At 37.5% G+C, this 25,183-nt stretch overlaps 1 protein-coding gene and 1 pseudogene across 1 annotated transcript in view; both read left to right on the plus strand.

Annotated features, from left to right (window-relative positions):
• The window catches only part of SMC5 (structural maintenance of chromosomes 5), a 101,043-nt gene extending 98,524 nt beyond the window's left edge, over nucleotides 1–2,519 (plus strand). Inside the window, exons 23-25 of the mRNA XM_065879896.1 lie at nucleotides 864–1,043; nucleotides 1,120–1,215; nucleotides 2,376–2,519. Of these exons, the coding sequence (XP_065735968.1) occupies nucleotides 864–1,043; nucleotides 1,120–1,215; nucleotides 2,376–2,519 (420 nt within the window). The remainder of the gene's footprint in view (nucleotides 1–863; nucleotides 1,044–1,119; nucleotides 1,216–2,375) is intronic.
• A 20,360-nt stretch (nucleotides 2,520–22,879) lies between these two features.
• On the plus strand, nucleotides 22,880–23,299 carry LOC136125058 (small ribosomal subunit protein uS8-like; annotated as a pseudogene).
• The last annotated feature ends 1,884 nt before the right edge of the window (nucleotides 23,300–25,183 follow it).

The raw sequence follows: 25,183 nt of genomic DNA on the forward strand, positions 1-25,183 counted from the left end.
CCTGGTGGTCCAGTGGTTAAGACTTTGCCTTACAGTATAGGTGGTGTGGGTTCAGTCCCTGGGTCGGGGAGCTAAGATCCCACATGCCTCTCAGCCAAAAAGCCAAAACATAGAATAGAAGCAATATTGTAACAGACTCAATAAAGACTTCAAAAATGGTCCACATGAAAAAAATATACATATTAAAAAAGAAATGTATAAAGAGATGAACTGGGATGTGCTTCAAAATAATTGGGAAAGAGGAGTGGGTGGAGTTATAGATGAAACAAGATTGGTCATGTATTGATCATAGTTGAGACTAGTTGATGGTAGATACATTAAGCTTATTTTAGGGCTCTAGTTTTGTAAATGTTGAAATTTTTCCCTTATAAAGCAAGGTAGCACCTTTATTTCCCCTTAGGAACTTTGCCCCATGACTCCTTTATCTGCTTAGTGTGAGACATAAGGATAGCAAACATCATTTCACTTTAAGTTTTAGTAAGATATTAGACCTGCCATGAGAATTGTCATCTACATAGTGTGGGCTTGTTAGAAGGAAGGGATGTGTTATAACATATAATATACTTTCTGTGTACCAGACACTGTGCCAAGCACTTCTAGGTTTATCTTGTTTAATCCTCAGAACCATTCTATAAAGCAGAATGGTTTAAAACCGTATTTTATAAATAAACTGAAACAGTAAAATATTAGAACCACTTACTCTCTGCAAGCTCTAGAGGTCTCCAAGGATCTATTTAGATAAAACTAATATCATGAGGTTTTAAGTTCTTTACTCTTATAATTGATTGATTCAGTCTATTTTCAAAAAATTGTATGGAATTACCAAACTCTCACCTTTCATCAACTTTTTGAATGTTTTATAGGAAGACTATGATAAATATGGAATTCGAATTAGAGTCAAATTTCGCAGTAGCACTCAACTACATGAATTAACTCCTCATCATCAAAGTGGAGGCGAAAGAAGCGTTTCTACCATGTTATACTTGATGGCACTTCAGGAGCTTAATAGATGTCCATTCAGAGTAGTTGATGAGATCAATCAGGTATAGCTTATTCTTTTATTGGGTTTCACTGTATCTTGTAATAGATTTAAATCTAATCATTATTGTCATTGTTTAGGGAATGGACCCAATCAATGAACGGAGAGTGTTTGAAATGGTTGTAAATACTGCTTGTAAAGAAAACACATCTCAGTATTTCTTTATTACACCAAAGGTAGGTAATAAGTAACCTAAAAATACCCATACTCAGAAGTCCCTCGTGGCTAAAACATGTAGCAGATTTTGGCCCAGTATGTAAATATGAGCAGGAACACTCCCAAAATAGAACTAAAAGGATTATAGTAATATTTATATTATTAAAGGGGACAAGTACCAGTGACATACTTAATCAGAAACCTTGTTATCAGAGGAAGAAACATAGGAGGCATAGTATTATGTTCTAGAACTGAGATTTCCTCCATGCTTTTGGCACTTATTCTTCCTCTAAAGAAGTTCCTCTTTTAGCACTAAAAAATGACAGGAGAATATAAACCCTAGAACGCTGGTCCTTCTCATTTCTCCAGAAAGGTCTGTTTTGGTGCTGTGCTCTGCCTTTTTTTAATTCACCACTGCCACTGACTTGGCCCAGAGGCAGTCCTAAGTGCCCCATGATCTTCTGTTCATATATTAACTTTGGAGAAAAAAAAAGAATTATCTTCACAGAGAATTTTCCATAAGCTAGGACCATTACAATGGGAAATTTTCTTTTGTGGGTCAGTTATAAAACTGATGTACAGTAATCAAAGATGTATTTATTAATGTAATCAGATTTTTTTTAACTAAAGTATTCAATGAAAAATTTCATTGGAAATCCTATCTTAAATTCAATTTTTTATTGAATAGTATAATCTGTCTTCTTTTTCCAGCAGAATACCCTGTTGAGTAGCTAGATCTGTTAATTCCCTATTGTTTACCAAACATGTTGGCCTATAAACCAAACCTCCCTGTTATATACACTTTTCAGGCTACCAGTCTATCACAGTGCCTCACCATAGAAGTTGCTTGAGAAGTGTTTTGTGGATAAAAGAGTGAAAGTATCCTAGGAAAATTCTGGAGGACACACTTTTCAAGGGTCAACCTAAGAAGTTGTATGATCCCATTTGGCCTATGAATATAGAGGGCTCCCAAGGCATGTTGATGATTCCTTAGGCTGCGCTTCAGATGTGCTAATTCAAGTGAGGATCACAGTCGGGCAGGGTGTATATTGAATTGAGAACTTAAGAGTTTCATTCATATTACAAATAAAATAATATATTTGACTATACACATGTAAGGTTGGAAAGTTGTGCTTCTTAACGGAAAGCATTATATGACAGTTTGTTTTAACACTTACAGCTCCTGCAAAATCTTCCTTATAATGAAAAGATGACGGTGTTATTTGTCTACAATGGTCCTCATATGCTAGAACCAAACAGATGGAATTTAAAGGCTTTCCAAAGGAGGCGGCGCCGTATTACATTCACTCAGCCTTCTCAATAAAAGTAAAGGGCAAGAACTTTGGGACATTTCTGTTAAATCCTGTATATAAGTGTGGCTCAACTGAATAAAAGTTAGGAGATTCATTAAGACTAAAAGATCAGTTATTTTTGGAAACCCACTATTAGATACAAATGGGTCGATGAAAAGAGACCATAACAACTTCTTTTTGTGCAACATCATCTGGTAGTAAAAATTAAGTCTTCTTGAGTCCTTAGCACTCTGACCATAAGTCATTGGGTCCCCATTTTTAAAAGTATTTGCTACTCAAATCAAAGGTACAGTGGAAGGGCTTATCAATTACAAGAAGTTTAGTTGACATGGTAACCCTGAGCTTTACTTGCAATAACTACTTTTAGAGTCTAAAGATGACTCTACAGCTTAAGCCACAGTTTCTCCCAGTGTTATATTTAATTTTTAAAATTTGATATGGAAATGTCTAGTCTAATGTATAGTAATAATTTATGGCAAATCTATTCATTTCTTCCTATTAAAAAGATACCTTATCTCCACTAGGAAATGGAATTTTATGAGCCTTTAAAAAAAGTTTTATGAAACTTGATACTATATATTAGTATCTCAAAGAAGGGAAAAGTATTGGGGTTCAAAAATGGTAGCAGGACTTCTTTGAAATGCCACAAGGTGGCCACTAGATGATGCAAAAAATGCAACCAAAAGATTGACAGAGAATAAAATCAAGTGCCAAGGGTTTTTAAAGAATAACCCTGTAAAATGTGGGTGAGGTTTTTTGGGTTTTGGTGGTTTTTTCCTTTTTTTAATTTAAAGTCAATTGTATTTTACATCTTAAATTTCTAAAGCATTTTCTTAATTATTTTTAGTAAGATTTTTCTTAAGATTTCATATACTGGTTTCTACAGTTTATATTTGAAATTTCTCAGTGTTATGTAAAGAGTGAGGAAAAGTATTGATTTGTTTAAAACCATAATGTTTTTAGAATCTAAGCTTATATAGGTCCTAAAACTTACAGTGTTGATCCTACCCCATTATCTTAGAAAATCTAGTTTAAACTGTCCTTTCAACGTGAAAGAATTAGATGAGAAAATCATTTGTTTATCTCTGCATTATATTAATTAACAGTGCCAAAACAAATTCTATTCTTTTAAATATTGTAAAATAATGGACTAGATCAAGGACGTATCTTTGAACAATGGACTGGATCTGTGCCGGTAATAGAATTATTTTTTTGACTTGGCAGCTTGACTAAGTTGAAGAATTGCAGTCAATTTGGGTTTTGTATGTTCTTAAATAGCCACTGAAATTATTCTTGTTAGGTCAAAAAATAAACCTCTTACTTGGACATTTTCTCTTTAAAAAGCTATTTTTTTCTTCATAAAATTTTTAAAAGAGCCTTCCCCTCTTAAACTAAGTCTAATGCATATACTATGAAAATATTTTAAAATAACATTTTCACTAGTGCAAACAACTCATGTAAACCTTGAAAACCTTGGTAACATATTAGTAAATGGATGTTACCAAATGTTTTTGTTGTTTAATACTTCGTTTTCCACCAAAGTATCTTTACTAATATGTGCTTGGTGTAGTTTGTTTATTGTCTGAGTTAGTGCCAGTCATCTTATTTCTGCAAAATGATTATCAATGTGAAAAAGAAGTTTGAAGATTAGGTGTGTTTGAAAATAAAATGGTCAAACTACCTTTCAGTTTACATATGCCAATAATTATTCCATACCTTGTTTATAAGCGTTTCCTTTCTAGTGGACAAATGTTTGGTTTTTACATTGAATGTTGACCTGTGAAGAATAGTAAGTCTAGCGCATTAGTCTCAGCCACTTGAAGCTTCACATATTTTCTGTAAAAGTTGATTTTAATTACATACAAATTGTAAAAACTTCAAGTAACAGTCTGATTTGATGAATAAAATATTTAAAACCCTAAGGTGACAAGCAAGTATTTTTAATGACAAAATCTTCATTGATTTGTGTAAGGAGAGAAATTAAAAGGTTTTTAGCATTAAGTAAAAGGAAAGATTTCTTGCTGCTTTCTAATTGTCTTGTGGACATGTGCTTATTTTCTTTGGAGTATGAATCTTTAGTGTGTAAAAAATATATAATTTGAGGGAATTCCCTGGTGGTCCAGTGATTAGGACTTCACGCTTTCACTCCCGAGGGCCCGGGTTCAATCCCTGGTCGGGGAAGTAAGATCCTGCAAGCTGTGCAGTGAAAAAAAAAAGTGTAATTTTGTCCTGCTATTGTGTGTGTGTGTGTGTGTGTGTATGTGTGTGTGTGTGTGTGTGTGTGTGTGTAATTGGAAAAAAAACTCTCTGGGAAATGCTACTTTGTTGCTAATAAATGCATATTTTCATATTCCTTTGGTGTATGTCATTTTAAATGAGAACTGTTTTCACATACTTTGAACCTTCGTAAGAGTCATTTTGGTTTTCAGATTTGCTGAAAAGTTTATTGAATGCCTACCATTTACAGAAGTGTTTGGCTGTCCATGTTCAAAAGGATAGAAAATGTAGTCCCTTGTCTGCCTGCAAGGAAAGTAGTCTAAATGAGTCAAGAAATAAAAGAAAAAAAGGTTTAAACCACCTAAAGAAACCAGTTATAAGGCAAGTATACATATTTTTAGGTTGAAACCTTAGATGGCCTGCAAGAGAGCCTTGAATATGTCATCTTTACTTATGTGTCTATGTAACTAGTTAAACTTCAGCCACTCTGTTACTCGAGAGGGGGAGGGTGAATACTGGGGACAAGCAGGAGTCTCTGTCACAGACCCAAGGAGATAACTGATTACCCTATGGCCTATTGACAGTGTTTTCAGAGAAAAGACTTGGTAGGTTTTCCATCACACACATAAAAATCCAGTTGTCACAGCCTTCAAGATTTCTACATATCTCCCCACTCTACCCTGATCTAAAATAGCATCCCTAAGCTGCTCTACTGTGCTCTTACCCTGGTTTCTCTTCATAGCATTTATCACTACTTATCATTACATATTTTGTTCCTTGTCTGTCTTCTTCACTAGACTATGAGTTCTCTGAAGACACAGACTTTTTTGTGTTGATTGCTACCTCCCCAGGACATAGAAGAATGCTTATCAGTACATAGTAAGCACTCAGTAACTGTAGCATGAATGAATGCCCTTTCTCACAACACTGACCGATATATGAGCGTATTTATTCCATTATTCATGTAGTCAATCCTTATTTACGTGTACCACTGGGAAAGCACTATGCTGTGTATTTTGAATAAAAAATAGAGCCTGCATCTGATTCCACTGTCAAGAAACTTAGTTTAGGGTGGAGATTCCGGTTCAAGATGGCGAACCCCATCTTAAAGATCTTGAACTCACCTTTTCCCACAGACACACTGAGTCTACAGCTACATATGGAAAATTCCTCTTAAAAAAAAACCTAAAGGCTGGCTGAGTGATGACTACACATCAGGCAAGCAAGAAAATCACATCAAAGAGGGCAGGAGAGGCTGGAACACAAACTCACCATAAACCCCACCCCTGGCGGGTCCCGAATTAGAAGAGAACTCAAAACCTGGAGCTTCTTGATGAGAAATGAAGGGTTGGAACCCCACATCAGGCACCCCAACTTTTAAGACCTACACCTGAAAGACAAGCCACAATCTAATTTTGATAACCACGGGGGCTTATGTCCCAAGACCCAAACTGTAGTGATCTGAAAAATGGCTCTTAAAAGGCTGGTGCGCTCAAACTCACCAACCCCAGGACCCAGCTTAGAAGCAACCTATCACACCCAGACATAAAGGGAAGAAGGCTCACCTGCTTGAATTGAAGCATCAGCCTTCCTGAGGGTAGGCATCTACTTTGACATGCACATCTGGGAGCTGGCTAGGACATTCCGGGGACAGAGACTGGCAAGTGCTATTTTCATGCTCTCCCTTTGCCATGCTCCAGAGCACAACTGTACCTCGGATGAGAGCTTTCACATGCATCTGATGCCCTTATTTTGCTGGCCACTGCCTGGAGAACACCTCTTGATCGCCTAGCTCTGGAGGCCAGGGTAGCTTGTGTTCCTCGTCCCATAGGACTATAAGAATCAGTGTCACCAGAAAAATCCGGTGCCCCACCAATTTTTGTGGCTGCTGCCAGCAAGTACCTCTACACTGCCTGACTCTGGTAACCATGGGGCCTATGCCAGTGGGTCCCACAGGACAATAATCAATGGAGAAAGAGTTCTTAAATAGCTACCATCCCCAGAGAACGGCAAGAGGCAACAGACCCAGGAGTTCAGTCTGTGCAGAAGGCCTATAAAAAATCATGGCTGCAGCCCGAGGGACAGGCTTCTGGCTAATCACACATCTGGGGGCTGTCAATATTTTCCAGAGGTCTGGGAGAGGGGTACTATCTTCAAGTTCTCCCATTGCCATGCTCCAGAGTGCCAGTGTCTCCCAGAGGGGAGCTTGACACACGTCTGGTACCCTGGTTTTTATATCCGGTCCTCACTTTTTGCAGCTTCTGCCCAAGAGACGGCCCTTGATTGGCTGGCTGTGATGGCCAGGGGGGCTTGCATTCCTGGGCCCCACAGGACTGTGGCTATCACAGAGACGGTTCTTGGCAGAACACTGCACACAGAGCAGACTGAAATATACCCTCACCCCAGTCTTTCTGTGAAGTTGGCCTCTTTACTTGTCCTGGAGCTTTGGCCTGAGAAGCAGGCTTCAAATTTGGCACACAGCGAGTGGCCTACAAAGTTTTCAAGGGATACAGGCCATCCTGGTGCTCTCCCTCTGCCTTGCTCCAGCTTGCTGGTATCTCCCAAAAAACAGCTTATACACTTGTCTGGAGCCACAGCTTTTTTGCCACCCAGGGATACCTCCAGATTTCCTGGCTCTGGGAGCCAACAGGGTTTACACTTGGAGTCCCACAGGACTCCATATATTTCCATAGTATTAAAAGCTGCTGCCTGAGGATCTGGCTTCCCATCAGCCTGAATCTAGGTAGTGAGAACCTCCCCCTGGGACATGGACAGGTCTTGGCACACCCTCAACTACTGGGAGCTATTAACAATATAATAGGTGCTTGGACAATCACAAAGGTTTGAGAGGAAACCAAAGGCTAAGGCAGGGTTGAACAACTTTCATCTGCTACACAAGGCCACTCCTTTAGCGCTGAGAGAAGTGGTGGTTTTATCTACTGCACATAGGGAGTCAAGAAGACGAAGGAACAGAGGAATATGTTCCAAACAAAATTACAAGATAACAGCTCAGGGGGAAAAAAGGCTTAATAAGATGGAGATAAGTAATTTATGTGATAAAGGGTTGAAAGTAATGATTATGAAGATGCTCAACAAACAGGGGAGTAGAATAAATGAGCACAGAACTTCAACAAAGAATTGGAAAACATAAGCTATCAAACAGAAGTCACAGAGGTGAAGAATATAATAACAACTGAAAAGTACACTAGAGGGTTCAGCAAGAGACTAAATAAAGTAGAAGAAATAATCAGCTAACCTGAAGACAAGGCAGTGGAATTCTCCCTATCAGAGCAGCATGAGGGGAAGAAAATGAAAAAGATAGTTTAAGGACTTAGGGAACCATCAAATAGGGTAACATTCACATTATAGGGCTCCCAGAAGGAGAAGAGAGAAAGGGGCAGAAAAATTGTTTGAGGAGACAATAGCTGAAAAGTTCCCTAAATTGAGGAAGAAAACAGCAATCAGATACAAGAAGGCTAGAGAGTTCCAAAGAAGAGGAACCCAAAGATCCACACCAAGACACATTTTCTTAAAATGTCAAAGCTTAAAGATAAGGAGAGAGTCTTAAAAGCAGTAAGAGAAAGCCAACTTGCTACATACAAGAGAATCCTCATAAGACTATCAGCAGATTTTACAGCAGAAATTTTGTAGGCCAGAAGGGAATGGCACTCTTTCAAAGTGCTGAAAGAAAAGAAAAAAAAAAAAAAAAAAACTTCCAACAAAGAATACTCTACCTGACAGTGTTATCTTTCAGAATTAAAGGAGAGATAAAGAGTTTTCCAGAGAAGCAAAAACTAAAGGAGTGTATCACCACTAAACTGGTCTTATAAAAATGTTAGTGGGACTTCTTTAAGCAGAAAAACTGTATTAATTAGTAACAAGAAAATATATGAAAGAATAAATCTCACTGGAAATATATAGAAAAGGATTAATCAATTTTAAAGCTAGTATGAAGGTTAAAAAACAAAAGTAAAACTAACTGATTACAATAATTAAGTAACACAAGATAAAAAATATAAATGTAATATCAAAAACATAGAAGTTGGTTGGTTGGAATAGAGTAAAAATGTAGAGCTTTAAAATGAGATCAGTCTTAAGTTGTTATTGACTTAAGACTTCTACAGATATAAGTTGTTATATGTAAGCCTCATGGTAACACAAGGCAAAATTTTGTAGTAGATATATAAAAGATAAAGGAATTTAAGTCTACCAGTAAAGAAAGTCATCAAACCACAAAGGAGGAGAGGAAGAGAAGATGAGAACAGAGAGGAACTACAGAACAACCAGCAGACAATGAACAAGTGGCCATAAGTTCCTACTTATCAATAATTACTTTAAGTGTAAATGAACTAAATTCTCCAATCAAAGACATGGAGTGGACGACTGGATTAAGAAAAACAAGACCCATCTATATACTGTCTACAAGAGACTCACTTCAGATTTACAGACACAGACTGAAAATGAATCAGTGGAAAAAGATACTCCATGCAAGTGAAAACAACAACAAAAGCAGGGGTAGCTATACTTATATCAGGCAAAACAGACTTTAAAACAAAGAATATTATGAGAGACAAAGAAGGGCATTCCAAAATGATAAAGAGGTCAATCCAACTAGGGGACATAATATTTGTACACCCAACATAGTAGCACCTAAATGTAAAAAGCATATATTAAAGACCTAAAGGGAGAAATAGACAACAATACAATAATAGTAGGAGGCTTTAATACCCCACTTATGTCAATCGATAGATCATCTAGGCAGAAAATCAATGAAAAAACCACAGCCTTAAATGACAAATTGGATCAGGTGAACTTAACAGATATATACAGAACATTCCATCCCAAAGCAGCACTATATACATTCTTCTCAAGTACACATGGAACATTCTCCAGGATAAATCATATGTTAGGCCACTAAACAAGTCTTAATAAATTTAGGAGAAGTCATAACAAGCATCTCTTCTGACCACAGCAGTATAAAACTAGAAATCAGTTACACGAAGAAAACTGGAAAATGCAAAAATATGTAGAGATTAAACAAGATACTACTGAACAATCAATGGGTCAAAGAAGTCAAAAGAAAAAAAATACCTTGAGGGACTTCCTGGTGGCACAGTGGTTAAGAATCTGCCTGCCAATGAAGGGGACATTGGTTCGATCCCTGGTCCGGGAAGATCCCACATGCCGTGGAGTAACTAAGCTTATGTGCCACAACTACTGAAGCCCATGCACTCTAGAGCCCACGTGCTGCAACTACTGAGTGCACATGCTGCAACTACTGAAGCCTGCACGCTCCAGGGCCCGTGTGCCACAACTACTGAGCCCACGTGCTGCAACTACTGAAGCTCGTGCACCTAGAGCCCGTGATCTGCAACAAGAGAAGCCACTGCAGTGAGAAGCCCGTGAACCACAATGAAGAGTAGCTCCCAAGTGGCACAACTAGAGAAAGCCTGCGTGCAGCAATGAAGACGCAATGCAGCCAAAAATAAAGATTAAAATTGAAAAAATGTTTAAAAATACATTGAGACCAAAAAAAAAGAAAGAAACAGAACATACCAAAATTTATGGGTTGCAGCAAAAGCAGTTAAAGGGGGAAGTTCATAGCTATAAATGCATACCTCACACAACAAGAAAAGTCTCAAACAACCTAACTATACACCTCAAGGAACTAGAAAAAGCAGAACAAACAAAGACCAAAGTTAGTAAAAGGAAGGAAATGACAAAGATCAGAGCAAAAATAAATGAAATAGAGACTAAAAGGACAATAAAAAAGATCAAGGAAACTAAGGGCTGCTTTTTGGAAAGATAAACAAAATTGACAAAACTTTAGCTAGAGGGCTTCCCTGGTGGCGCAGTGGTTGGGAGTCCACCTGCCGATGCAGGAGACGTGGGTTCGTGCCCCCGTCTGGGAGGATCCCACGTGCCGCGGAGCGGCTGGGCCCGTGAGCCATGGCTGCTGGGCCTGTGCATCCGGAGCCTGTGCTCCGCGGCGGGAGAGGCCACAACAGTGAGAGGCCCACGTACCGCAAAAAAAAAAAAAAAAAACTTTAGCTAGACACACCAAGAGAAAAAAGAGGACTCAAATAAAATCAGAAATGAAAGTGGTATCCATTATAAAATATAATCAATTATAATTGATACCACCGAAATACAAAAGATTAGAAGAGACCAATACGAACAATTATACACCAACAGATTGGATGATCTAGAAGAAATGGATAAATTACTAGAAACATACAACTTTTCAAGGCAGCTGTGAAGAAACAGAAAATCTTAACAGACCGATTACTAGTAACAAGATTGTATCAGTAATCAAAAACTCCCCAACAAACAGAAGTTCAGGATTAAGTGGCTTCATTGGTGAATTTTACCAAACATTCTAAGAAGAAATAATACCAACCCTTTTCAAACTCTTCCAAAAAATAGAAGAGGAGGGAATTCTTCCGAACTCAATGTATGAGGCCAGCATTACCCTGATACCAAAACCAGACAAGGATGCCACAAGAAAAGAAAATTTCAGGCCAATGTCCCTAATGAACACAGATGTAAAAATCCTCAACTAAATATTAGCAAACCAAATTCAACAATACATTAAAAGGATCCAGTGGGATTTATATCAGGTACGCAAGGATGTTTCAATGTCCATATTAACAAAATGAGTGGTAAAAATCATACGATCATCTAATTAGATGCAGAAAACATCTGACTGAATTCAACGTCCATTCATGATAAAAACTCTCAACAAAGTGGGGATAGAGGAAACATACCTCAACATAACAAAGACCATATACGACAGACCTACAGCTAACACCATATTCAACAGTATAATGCTAAAAGCTTTTTCTCTAAGATCAGGAACAAGACAAGGATGCCCACTTCCACCACTTTTATTCTACACAGTATTGAAAGTCCTAACTAGAGCAATTAAGCAAGAAAATGGAATAAAAGGCACCCAAATTGGAAAGAAAGAACTAAAACTCACTATTTACAGATGACATAATACAATATGTAGAAAACCCTTAAGACTCTACCAAAAAACTGACAGAACTAATAAATGAATTCAGTAACATTTCAGGATACAGGATCAATGCAAAAACTCTCTTACATTTTTATATGCTAATAATGAACTATCAGAAAAAGAAATTAAGAAAACAATCCTTTTTACAATTACATCAAAAAGAATAAAATACCCAGCAATAAATTTAACCAAGGAGGTGAAAGACATGTATACTGAAAAGTACAAAATGTTAATGAAAGAAACTGAACACAACACAAATAAAAAGATACCCTGTGCTAATGGATTGGAAGAATATTGTTAAAATGTCCGTACTACCCAAAGCAATCTACTAACTCAATAAAATTCTTAACAAAATTCCAGTGACATTTTTCACAGAAATAGAACAAACAATCCTAAAATTTGTATAGAACCACAAAAGACACTGAATAGCCAAAGCAAACTTGAGAAAGAAGAACAAAGCTGGAGGCATCACACTCCCTGATTTCAAACTAGAGTTGGCTCTTCAACAATGGAGGGGTTAAGGGCACCAACCTGCCACACAGTCATCTGTGTGTATAACTTAACAGTCAGCCCTCCATATCTGCAGTTCCACACTGCTTGTGTAGTACTGTAGTGTGTATTTAGTGAAAAATCCAGGTGTAAGTGAATCCATGCAGTTCAAACCCATGTTGTTCAAGGGTCCACTTATATTACAAAATTATAGTAATTAACACAGTACATTATTTGCATAAAAACAATCACACAAGTCAATGGAACAGAAGAGCCCAGAAATAAACCCACACATATATGATCAATTAATTTATGACAAAGGAGCGAAGAATACACAGTGGGGAAAGGACAATCTCTTTAAGAAATGACGTTAGGAAAAGTGGACAGCCACATGCAAAATAATGAAACTGGACCCCTATATTACACCATACTCAAAAATTAACTCAAATGGATTAAAGACTTAAACATAAGACCTGAAACCACAAAACTAGAAGAAAGATAGGTGGTAAGCTCCTTGACACAGGTTTTAGTAATGATGTTTTTAATCTGACACCAAAAGCAAAAACAACAAAAGCAAAAGTAAACAGGTTGGACTAGATCAAACTAAAAAGCTTCTGCACAGGACAGGAAACCAGTAACAAAATGGTAAGGTAACCTACTGTATGGGTGAAAATACTTGCAAATAATATATCTGATAAGGGATTAATATCCAAAATATATAAAGCATTCATATGACTTAATAGGAAAAAATACATATACCTACTTAAAGGCAGAAGATCCGAATAGGCATTCTTCCAAAGAAGACATACAGATGGCCAACAGATACATGAAAAAGATAAACAAAGTTGATACATTTTTAGCCAGACTCATCAAGAAAAACATGGAGAGGGCCCAAATCAATAAAATTAGAAATGAAAAAGGATAAGTTATAACAAACACCACGGAAATACAAAAGACATTAAGAGACTACGAAAAGCCACTACGTGCCAATAAAATGGACATCCAAACAGAAATGGACTAATCCTTAGAAAGGTACAATCTCCCAAGACTGAGCCAGGAAATGGAAAACATGAACAGACCAATCGCAACTACTGAAATTGAAACAATGATTTAAAAACTTCCAACAAACAGAAGTCTAGGACCAGATGGCTTCACAGACGAATTACATCAAACATTTAGAGAAGAGTTACCACCTATCTTTCTGAAAATATTCCAAAAAATTGCAGAGGAAGGAACACACCCAAACTCATTCTGAGGGCACCATCACCCTGGTACCAAAATCAGACAAAGATACCACAAAAAAAGAAAATTACAGGCCAATACCACTAATGAACATAGATGCAAAAATCCTCAACAAAATACTAGCAAACCAAATCCAACAATACATTAAAAGGATCATACACCATGGTCAAGTGGGATTTATCCCAGAGATACAAGTATTCTTCAGTATCTAAAAATCAATCAGTGTGATACACCACATTAACAAATTGAAGAATAAAACCCATATGATCATCTCAATAGATGCAGAAAAAACTTTTCACAAAATTCAACCTCCATCTATGATAAAAAAACAAACAAATGTCTCCAGAAAGTGGGCAAAGAGGGAACCTATCTCAACATAATAAAGGTCATATATGACAAACCCACAGCTAACATCATTCTCAACAGTGAAAAGCTGAAAGCATTTCCTCTAAGATCAGGAATGAGACAAGGATGCCCACTCTCATCCCTTTTATTCAACATAGTTTTGAAAGTCTAGCCATGGCAATCAGAGAAGAAAAAGAAATAAAAGGAATGCAAATTGGAAAAGAAGAAGTAAAACTGTCACTGTTTGCAGATAAAATGATACTATAAATAGAATATTCTAAGGATGCTGCCAGAAAACTATTAGAGCTCATCAATGAATTCAGTAAAGTTGCAGGATACAAAATTAATACACAAAAATCTCTTGCATTCCTATACATTAACAACAAAATATCAGAAACAGAAATTAAGGAGACAATCCCATTTACTACTGCATCAAAAAGAATAAAATACCTAGGAATAAACCTATCTAAAGAGGCAAAAGACCTGTACTCTGAAAACCATAAGATGTTGATGAAAGAAATCGAAGATGATACGAACAGATGGAAAGATGTACTGTGTTCTTGGATAGAAAAAATCAATATTGTCAAGATGACTATACTACCCAAGGCAATCTACAGATTCAGTGCAATTCCTATCAAATTACCAATGGCATTTTTCACAGAACGAGAACAAAAAAAAAAATTCTTAATTTTTATGGAAACACAAAAGACCCTGAATAGCCAAAGCAATCTTGAGAAAGAAAAATGGAGCTGGAGGAATCAGACTCCCTGACTTCAGACTATACCACAAAGCTACAGTCATCAAAACAGTATGGTACTGGCACAAAAACAGACATATAGATCAATGGAACAGGACAGAAGGCTCAGAAATAAACCCACACACCTATGACCAATTAGTCTAAGACAAAGGAGGCAGGAATATACAATGGAGAAAAGACAGTCTCTTCTATAAGTGGTGCTGGGAAAACTGGGCAGCCATGTGTAAAAGAATGAAATTAGAACACTCTCTAATACTATACACAAAAATAAATTCAAAATGGATTAAAGACCTAAATGTAAAACCAGATATTTTTAAACTCCTAGAGGAAAACACAGGCAGATCACTGTTTGAAACATATCGCAGATATCTTTTTGGATCTGTCTCCTCCTAGAGTAATGACAATAAAAACAAAAGTAAACAAATGGGACCTAGTTAAACTTAAAAGCTTTTGCAAAGCAAAGGAAATCATAAACAAAATGAAAAGACAACCTACAAAATGGGAGAAAATATTTGCAAACAATGTGACCAACAAGGGATTAATCTCCAAAATATACAAATAGCTCATACAGCTCAATATCAAAACAACCCAATAATAAAATGGGCAGAATATCTAAACAGACATTTCTAGGGATTCCCCTGGTAGTCCAGTGGTAAAGAATCTGCCTTCCAATGCAGGGGACACAGGTTCAGTCCCTGGTCAGGGAACTAAGATCCCACATGCCATGGGGCAACTAAGCCCGCATGCCGCAACTACTGAGCTCGTGTGCCTCAACGAGAGAGCCCGTGTGACAGAACTACAGAGCCCACGCACAACTGGAGAAAACCCACACGCCACAACTAGAGAGAAGGCTGCAAGCCACAACAAAGACCTGATGCAGCCAAAAAAAATAACAGACGTTTCTCCAAAGAAGACATACAGATGGCCAAAAAGCACATGCAAATATGCTCAACATCACTAATCATTAGAGAAATGCAAATCAAAACACCAGTGAGGTATCACCACACACTGGTCAGAATGGTCATCATCAAAAAGTCTAGGGACTTCCCTGGCAGTCCAGTGGTTAAGAATCCACACTACCTTCGCAGGCAGCACAGGTTTGGTCCCTGGTCAGAAAACTAAGATCCCGCAGCCTGCTCAGTGCAGTGCAAAAAAAAAAAAAAAAAAAGTCTACAGACAATAAATGCTGGAGAGGATGTGGAGAAAAGAGAACCCTCCTACACTGTTGGTGGGAATGTAAATTGATACAGCCACTATGAAGAACAGTATGGAGGTCCATTTAAAAACTAAAAATAGAGCTACCAGGACTTTCCTGGTGGTCCAGCGGTTGAGACTCTGTGCTTCCAGTGCAGGAGGCATGGGTTCGATCCCTGGTCAGGGAACAGGGATCCCGCATGCTGCGTGGTGAAGTAAGTAAAGAAGTAAAATAAATAAATAAATAGCTACCATATAATCCTGCAATCCCGCTCCTGGGCATATATTTGGAGAAAACCATAATCTGAAATGATACATGCACCCCAATATTCATTGCAGCACTATTTACAATAGCAAGACATGGAAGCAACCTAAGTGTCCATCAACAGATGAATGGATAAAGAAGATGTGGTATATATATATATATATATATATATATATATATATATATATAAATGGAATATTAGCAATAAAAAAGAATGAAATAATGCCACTTGCAGCAACATGGATGGACCTAGAGATTACTATACTAAGTGAAGTAAGTCAGAAAGAGAAAAATACCATATGATATCACTTATATGTGGAATCTAAAATATCACACAGATGAACTTATTTACAAAACAGAAATAGACTCACAGATATAGAAAGCAAACTATGGTTACCAAAGGGGAGGGAAGGGATAAATTAAGAGTTTGGAATTAAAATATACACCCTACTATATATAAAATAGATAACCAACAGGGACCTGCTGTATAGTAGGGACTCCCTGTATAGTACAGGGAATTATACTCAATATCGGTAATAACTTATAATGGAAGAGAATTTAAAATATATATATATATACACACACACACACTCATATATATAAGTAGATTACTTTGCTGTACACCTGAAACTAGGACAACATTGTAAATCAACTGTTTCAATAAAAAATTTTTTAAAAAAAGAATCTCAACATCACTAATGATCTGGAAAATGCAAATCAAAACCACAATGAGTTATTACCTCAAACCTGTTAGAATGTCTATTACTAAAAAGACAAAAAATAGCAAGTGTTGGCAAAGATGTGGATAACAGGGAACACTTGTGCACAGTTGGTGGCAGTGTAAACTGGTGCAGCCACTATTAAAAACAGTATGGAGGTTTCTCAAAAAATTAAAAATAGAACTACCATATGAGCCAGCAATTCCACTTTTGGGTATTTATCTGAAGAAAATAAAAACACTAACTCAAAAAGATAAACGTATCCCCATATTCATTGCAGCATTATTTCCAATATCCAAAATACGGAAGCAACCTAAGTGTGTCCATCAATAGTTGTATGGATAAAGAAAATGTGAATATATATATATATGGAATATTATTCAGTTATAAAAAAGATTGAAATCTTGCCATTTGTGACAACATGATGGACCTCGAGGGAATATGTCAAGTGAAATACTGCATGATCTCTCCTAAATACTGAATCTGACAACAAACAAACAAAAAACCGACCTCATAGATACAGAGAATGAATTGATGGTTGCCAGGGGTAGTTGGGGGAAGAGGTAGCAGAAATGGGTGAAGGGGGTCAAAAGGTAAACAATTTTTTAAAAAATTTTTTAAGAAACTTAGTCTACCAGTGGAATAAAGTGGACCACAAAGACAAATTTTGAAATGCACTAAGTGATATGCAGATTTAATACTGTTGGAATTGAGAGGGGAGTTCACAATGTCATAAATGTACATCCAATTATTCCCAACTGCTCCAAGACAATGTCGTCATGTACAACTCTTAGGGATTTTACTGGCAAAAAAAGTTTAGCATGGATGAGAGTTAGCTATTCCCCCACACCCTTGTTTAACAGGATATGATGAAAGTCAGTCTTAGATCAAATTCTGCCTCTCACACCTTTGCTGAGCATTATTACAAGCAAGCACAAAACTGTCCATACAACTTGTTTTGTAACTCTGATGAAGTCCTGCTCTTCACCAGTTTGGGTGATTTGATCACACTTTGCATGACAGGTTCACTCATACCAGATGTGATAATATTCCTTTAAATGGACATGAAACAACCAGAAATTGTTAGACCCGAAGTCTGGCCATGGAACTGCTGGGTGTTCAAAATTTGGGAACCACCTCTAAGGGTAAAGCACATAGAACTTACACCCAGTTGACAAAATAATGGGGAGTGTCTGAACATTTTAGCCAATCTATTAATACATATCTTGAATATCTGTAATTTCTCAGTGAGAGTCCATTTCTAACATTCATCATGCTAATGACAACCCATCAATTTAATAAAAACCCATTTCTGACATTTGCTGTACTAATTAGCAAAGCATCTGTCTGGTATTAATCAATATATGGATAGTAGATGCACTTGTGATAGCTACCTCTCTAATCACTTAGGAAGGTAGAGTGGGGCTAGATAATGGAGAATACGGTACAGAATTTCCACTTAGTTACACAGGTTTGGCTTTGGCTTTGTTTTTGTTTTTTAAGGCAGGGAAGTAACAACTAGAACTTGAATTCAGGAAGATTCATTTGACCATCAGATTTGAGGGAAGGGGGGACGACATGTGAAAAAGATACTGAAAGCAAGTAGGTGAATAATAAAGCCCCAACAGTTGCTGTCTAAGAATAGAAGGGGAGAAGTGGAAGAAAAGTACAAGAGCTATTTATATGTAGAATATATAAAAATATTGATTCTGCCTACCATGTGTGTAATGTTTCGTCTCTCACATATCACCTTTAACTTTGATAGAAACTATGGAAAATGGATATTATCTTCATTAAGGGTGAAGGTTCAGAGACATTAAATTGACTTCCAAAAGTCACAAACCTAGTAAATGCTAGAATTGGGACTCAGAGCCAGGCAGTGTGCTACGCTAAAAAGAGCATGGGAAATGGCAAAGTTCAGGAAGTAGGCGAGCTTGGGGTGAAATATATACATGCTTTTTTTGGTGAAAGTGTAAAACTGGGACTACCTCTGAAGTGAGTAATTTAGCAATATTCTTTAAATAAGTATCCCCTTTGACTTAGCAAATCCACTTATAGCAATTTATCCCACCTATATACTCTCACATGTATTTCTAAGCATATGTGTGAGAATATTATTAAGTTCAATATTCTTTGAAATAGCAGTAGGTTGAGGATGAGTTAATAAATCATGGTGCAAATATCCATTTAATATAATAATGTACAGTTGTCTGTTTTTTATATACTGACATGATCAGATCTCCAGGATGTATCAATGAAAAGAGCAAAGTACTGAAGAGTATGTGTGTGTGTGTGTATTTGTCATTTGTGTTTAAAAAGAAAAAATACACACATACACAGAGCTACATTTTCTGTCGCTTGAAGGATACAAAGAAACTAACAGTGGCTGTCTCTGAGGAAAGGAACTAGATAATTGAACAACAGATTGGGAGGAAGATTTATTTCTCACTAGTCCTTTTGTATGTTTTGAATTATATACCTTTTATTACTTATTTTTTAAATTGTTTTAAGAGAAAAAAAGAGTATGGCCTCTGAACTCAAGGAGAATTTGTTTCTTCTACTTAATTATCTATGTGGCCATGTCCAAGTTATTATTTTCTAGTTTATTGTGACCACATTATAGAACATAAAAAAGAAACCTAAAAGTCTCTTAAGAAGCCAACACTCAAGACACAATCACTATAAAACTTTGGTGTAATTCTTCCTAGTCTTTTAAAAAACCTGTACTTCTTTCTGGTTACAAAGTAAACAACTTAGCTTTTAAATGTATTACAAAATTTATTGGTCCATGTAAGGTACAGTGATTTATTGATGAAGATTTAGAATAATGAGTAGAAAGTACTTAAATATTTGTTTATTGTTCAATAAATGCATCATATTTTCCTGTTCAGGTCCAGGAACTAGCTCTTCTTTATTGACAAATCACCCTTTCTGGCTAACATTATATCCCACCTGGAGAAAAAAGTAGCAACTGTGTTATTACTTTAAATACCATAACTCTTGGGAATTTGTTTATATTGAAACAATACAGGTCATCTCACCTATGCAGTCCCCCAGTACCAATTATTTAATGCTGGTTACATTATTGCTCCCTAGAGTGCAGCATCCAGCCACTTCCAGTGACTGTCAGAGAGGGACACTGTGCTCTTTGATGATGAGAGCAAGCATTACCCTGAGTATGCAGGAAAACAAGAACCATCATTCATTTTCTAGTCATGTAAAATTTACCATTCGGAATTTTATAGCATGAAAATAGAACAACAGATTTTCCAACAGTGACTTCTCTTGAGCTCTTTAGGCCAGAATCACTGCATTCCTAGACCAGGTTCTCACTCTCTGTTGACCACACCCCTGCCTTCCACACAGTACTGCCAGGAGAGGAGGAGAAGCAAGGGGCCCATGTGCAACATGAGAACAGCAGCCCCATTTAGACAAGAAACGTCTGACCCTTGTTGGGCATGACTTAAGACCAGCCTGGGAGAGCACAATGTAGCCACATCAATCCAAGGCAAGACAGGACATAAATTGGAAGGGGCTGTTGGCATTATGGAGCAAAAGTTGCAAAAGCCCTGAGAGCAGTAAGACAGATCATCTTTGAGCATCTTTGTTAAACCACTTTGTTTTGTCTCTGTTACAGTAGTACAGAATTATCACACTCCTATATACAATTGTCCCTTGGTATCCTCAGGGGGATTGTTTCCAGGATCCCTATGGATACCAAAATCCTTGGATGTTCAAGTCCCTTACATAGAACAGTGCAGTATTAGCATATAAGCCATGCACATCCTCCCTGATACTTTAAGTCATCTCTAGATTACTTATAATACATAATACAATGCAAATACTAAATACATAGTTGTAAATACAATGTAAATGTTATGTAAAGAGTTGCCAGTCCTTGGGGCTTCCCTGGTGGCGCAGTGGTTGAGAGTCCGCCTGCCGATGCAGGGGACACGGGTTCGTGCCCCGGTCTGGGAAGATCCCACATGCCACGGAGCGGCTGGGCCCGTGAGCCATGGCCACTGAGCCTGCGCGTCCGGAGCCTGTGCTCCGCAACGGGAGAGGCCACAAACAGTGAGACGCCCGCATACCACAGAAAAAAAAAGAGTTGCCAGCCCATCGCAAATTCAAGTTTTGCTTTTTGGAACTTTCTGGGAATTTTTTTTCCTGAGTTTTTGTGATCCATGGTTGGATGAATCTGTAGATGCAGAACCCAAGTATATGAAAGGCTGACTTTATTGGATATTGAAAGTCTTTTTAATTTTCATAAATCTGGTAGGCAAGAAAGATAGTATTTTATTTTGGCTCTAATTTAAACCATCATTATATTACTGGGGTTGAGCCTATATTTATGTTTCTCAATCATTTGTATTTCTTCTTTTAATTATCTGTTCACGTTCTGTGCCCATTATTTTCTACTAGGGACTTTTTCATTCTGATTTTTAGGAGATCTATCTATATCTATCTATATATAAATATATATATAATCTCCATTTTCCCATGATGTTATAAAAAGTTATAAATAGTTTTCCCAATATACCTTTTGATTTTGTTTATGGTGTTTTTAAGTTGTTCTAGATAAGACTTGTTGGCTTTGTGGGGTTTTTTTTCAATTTTGTTTTAATCAGATTTTTCAATTGGTATTTTATGTCATTTTCAGAAAGGTCTTTCCTACTCTTAGATGATATCAATAATTTACTCATATTTTCTTCATTATGTTTATACTTTTGCATTTACATTTAAATTTCTGTTTTGTCTATAGTTGACTCTGATATAAGAATGAGGGAGGGATCAAGCCCCACCCCTACCCCCCCAAAAAAAAACCCAATCAGTAGTGCCAATACCATATACTAAATAGTCTACCTCTCCTCCATTAGTTTGAAATTCCATCTTTATCATCTATTAAACCCCAATCTGTATTGGGTTACACTGGTCTATTACCATATTTTTTAAATTACTAATTCTTGACAAAATATTAGCAAACCGAATCCAACAACACATAAAAAAGACCATACACCATGACCACATGGGATTCATCCCAAGTTCACAAGAATGGTTCAACGTATGCAAATCAATGGGATACACCACATCAACAAAAGAAAAGACAAAAACCACACCATCATCTCAGTAGATGCAGAAAAAGCATTTGACAAAATTCAACATCCATTCATGATAAAAACTCTTACCAAAGTGGGTACAGAGGGAACATATCTCAACATAATAAAAGCCATTTATGACAAACCCACAGACAATATAATACTCAGGGGTGAAAAGCTGAAAGCCTTCCTGTTAAAATCTGGAATAAGACAAGTATGCCCACTCTCACCTCTTCTATTCAACACAGTATTGGAAGTCCTAGTCAACGCACTCAGGTAAGAAAAAGAAATAAAAACTATCCAAATTAGAAGGGAAGAGGTAAAAGTGTCATTATATCCAGATGACATGATACTATAGATAGAAAACCCTAGAACTGATCACTGAATTCAGCAAGGTAGCAGGATACAAGATTAACATACAGAAATCGGTTGCATTTCTTTACACTAACAATGAAATATCAGAAAGGAATGTAAAAAAAGAATCCCTTTTAAAATCACACCCCCAGGCTTCCCTCGTGGCGCAGTGGTTAGGAATCTGACTACCAATGCAGGGGACAGGGGTTCGAGCCCTGTTCCAGGAGGATCCCACATGCTGCGGAACAGCTAGGCCCGTGTGCCACAAATGCTGAGCCTGCACTCTGGAGCCCACAAGCCACAGCTGCTGAGGCCTGCGTGCCTGGAGCCTGTGCTCCACAACAGGAGGGGCCACCGCAATGAGAGGCCCACGCACTGCAAGGAGGAATGGCCCCCGCTCACCGCAACTAGAGAAAGCCCGCGTGCAGCAATGAAGACCCAAGCAGCCAAAAATAAATAAAATAAATTTATAAAAAAATTGCACCCCCCAAAAATAAAATACTTACGAATAAAACTAACCAAAGAGGTGAAACACTTATATACTGAGAACTATAAAACATTAATAAAGGAAATTGAAGATGATTCAAAGAAATGGAGAGATATCCCATGCTCTTGGATTGGAAGCATATTGTTAATATGGCCATCCTGCTCTTTCCACCATCTTTCTGTGCCGCCATATTGGTGTGCATGAATGTCCTGGCTGATACTCTCAATAGTATCAACAATGCCAAAAAAAGAGGCAAACGCCAGGTTCTTATTAGGTCATGCTCCAAAGTCATCGTCAGGTTTCTAACTGTGATGATGAATCATGGTTACACTGGCAAATTTGAAATCATCGATGATCACAGGGCTGGGGAAATTGTTGTGAGCCTCATAGGCAGGCTAAATAACTGTGGAGTGATCAGCCCCAGATTTGATGTGCAACTCAAAGATCTAGAAAAATGTCAGAATAACGTGCTCCCGTCCCATTAGTTTCTTTTCACTGTACTGACAACCTCAGCTGGCATCATGGACCATGAAGAAGCAAGACGAAAACACACTGGAGGGAAAATACTTGGATCTTTTTCTAGGGATGTAATACACACATGCAAATAAAATGCCTCAGAGGATATCCAAAGCAATCTACAGATTTAATATGATCCCTATCAAATTACCCATGAGATTTTTCACATAAGTGTAATAATAATAATCTGGGAAAATATTATGAACAACCTTATGCTAGTAAATCCAACAACTTAGATAAAATGGGCAAATTTCCTGAAAGACACAGATTACCCAAGCTTACCAAGGAAGAAATATATATAACCTGAAGAGCCTATCTATTAAAGAAATTGAATTTGTAGTTTAAAACATTCCCACAAAACTGCAGGCCCACAGGGCAGCACAGGTGAATGCCACTGAACATTTACAAATTCTTCATAAACTCTTTCAAAAAATTAAAAAGGTGAGAATACTTCCCAACTCTTTTTATGATTACAGAATTACCCTGACACCAAAACCAGACAAAGACATTACAGAGAAATGGCAAACCAATATTCCTATGTTATAAACATAAATATCAAAAATCCTAAACAGAGGGCTTCGCTGGTGATTATGATTTTTTTTGATTACAGAATTACCCTGACACCGAAACCAGACAAAGATATTACAGAGAAATGGCAAACCAATATTCCTATGTTATAAATATCAAAAATCCTAAACAGAGGGCTTCCCTGGTGGCGCAGTGGTTGAGAGTCCGTCTGCCGATGCAGGGGACGCAGGTTCGTTCCCCGGTCCAGGAAGATCCCACATGCCGCAGAGCGGCTGGGCCCGTGAGCCATGGCCGCTGAGCCTGCGCGTCCGGAGCCTCTGCTCCGCAACGGGAGAGGCCGCAACAGTGAGAGGCCCACGTAACACACACACACACACACACACACACACACACACACACAAATCCTAAACAAAATTTTAGCAAATTGAATCCAAAATTTATAAAAAGGGTAATACATTTGACCAAGTGAAGTTTATCCCAAGAATGCAAGATTGTTTTGACATCTGAAAATCCATCAGTGTATAATTCATCATATTAACAAACTAAAGAACATTCATCTATAAATATATAAATAATTATTTCTGACTATGTCAATAGATGCAGAAAATCATTTGAGAAAATCCAACATCCATTCCTGATGAAAATTTTCAGAAAAGTAGGAATAGAAGGAAAATTCTTCAACGCATTAAAGGGCATTTACTTAAAACCTTACAACTAGCATCATACTAAATTGTGAAAAACAATCAATTTTCCCCTAAGATCAGGAAGAAGACGAACATGCCAAACCTCAACATTAAAGATTCCAGCCAGTGCAATAAGGTCAAGAGATAAGAAATAAAAACCACCTATATTGGAAAGGGAAGAAGTAAAACTGCCTTTTTTTCACAAATGTCATGCTCCCCTATATAGAAAATCTGATGAAATCTATAAAAACTCTACTAGAGCCCATAAGTGAGTTAAGTGAATTTACAGGATACAAGATCACTATATAAGAATTAGATTTCCAGTTCAAGATGGTGAAATAGAAAGATCCTGAACTCACCTCTCACAGACCCACCGAGTCTACAGCTACATATGAACAAACTTCCCCTGGAAAAAACTTAAATGTTGGCTGAGCATGGACTACACTGGGCAAATGAGAAGAAAACCACATTAAAATGGGTAGAGAGCTTCCCTGATGGCACAGTGGTTAAGAATCTGCCCACCAATGCAGGGGACATGGGTTCGAGCCCTGATCTAGGAAGATCCCACATGCTGCAGGGCAACTAAGCCCATGCGCCACAACTACTGAACCTGCACTCTAGAGCCTGTGAGCCACAACTACTGAGTCCACGCACCTGGAGCCTGTGCTCCGCAACAAGAGAAGCCACCGCAATGAGAAGGCCGCGCACTGCAATGAAGAGTAGCCCCCACTCACTGCAACTAGAGAAAGCCCGCGCACAGCAACT

The sequence above is a fragment of the Phocoena phocoena genome, chromosome 6 (genome assembly GCF_963924675.1).
Source record: "Phocoena phocoena chromosome 6, mPhoPho1.1, whole genome shotgun sequence".
NCBI classification, from domain to species: domain Eukaryota; kingdom Metazoa; phylum Chordata; class Mammalia; order Artiodactyla; family Phocoenidae; genus Phocoena; species Phocoena phocoena.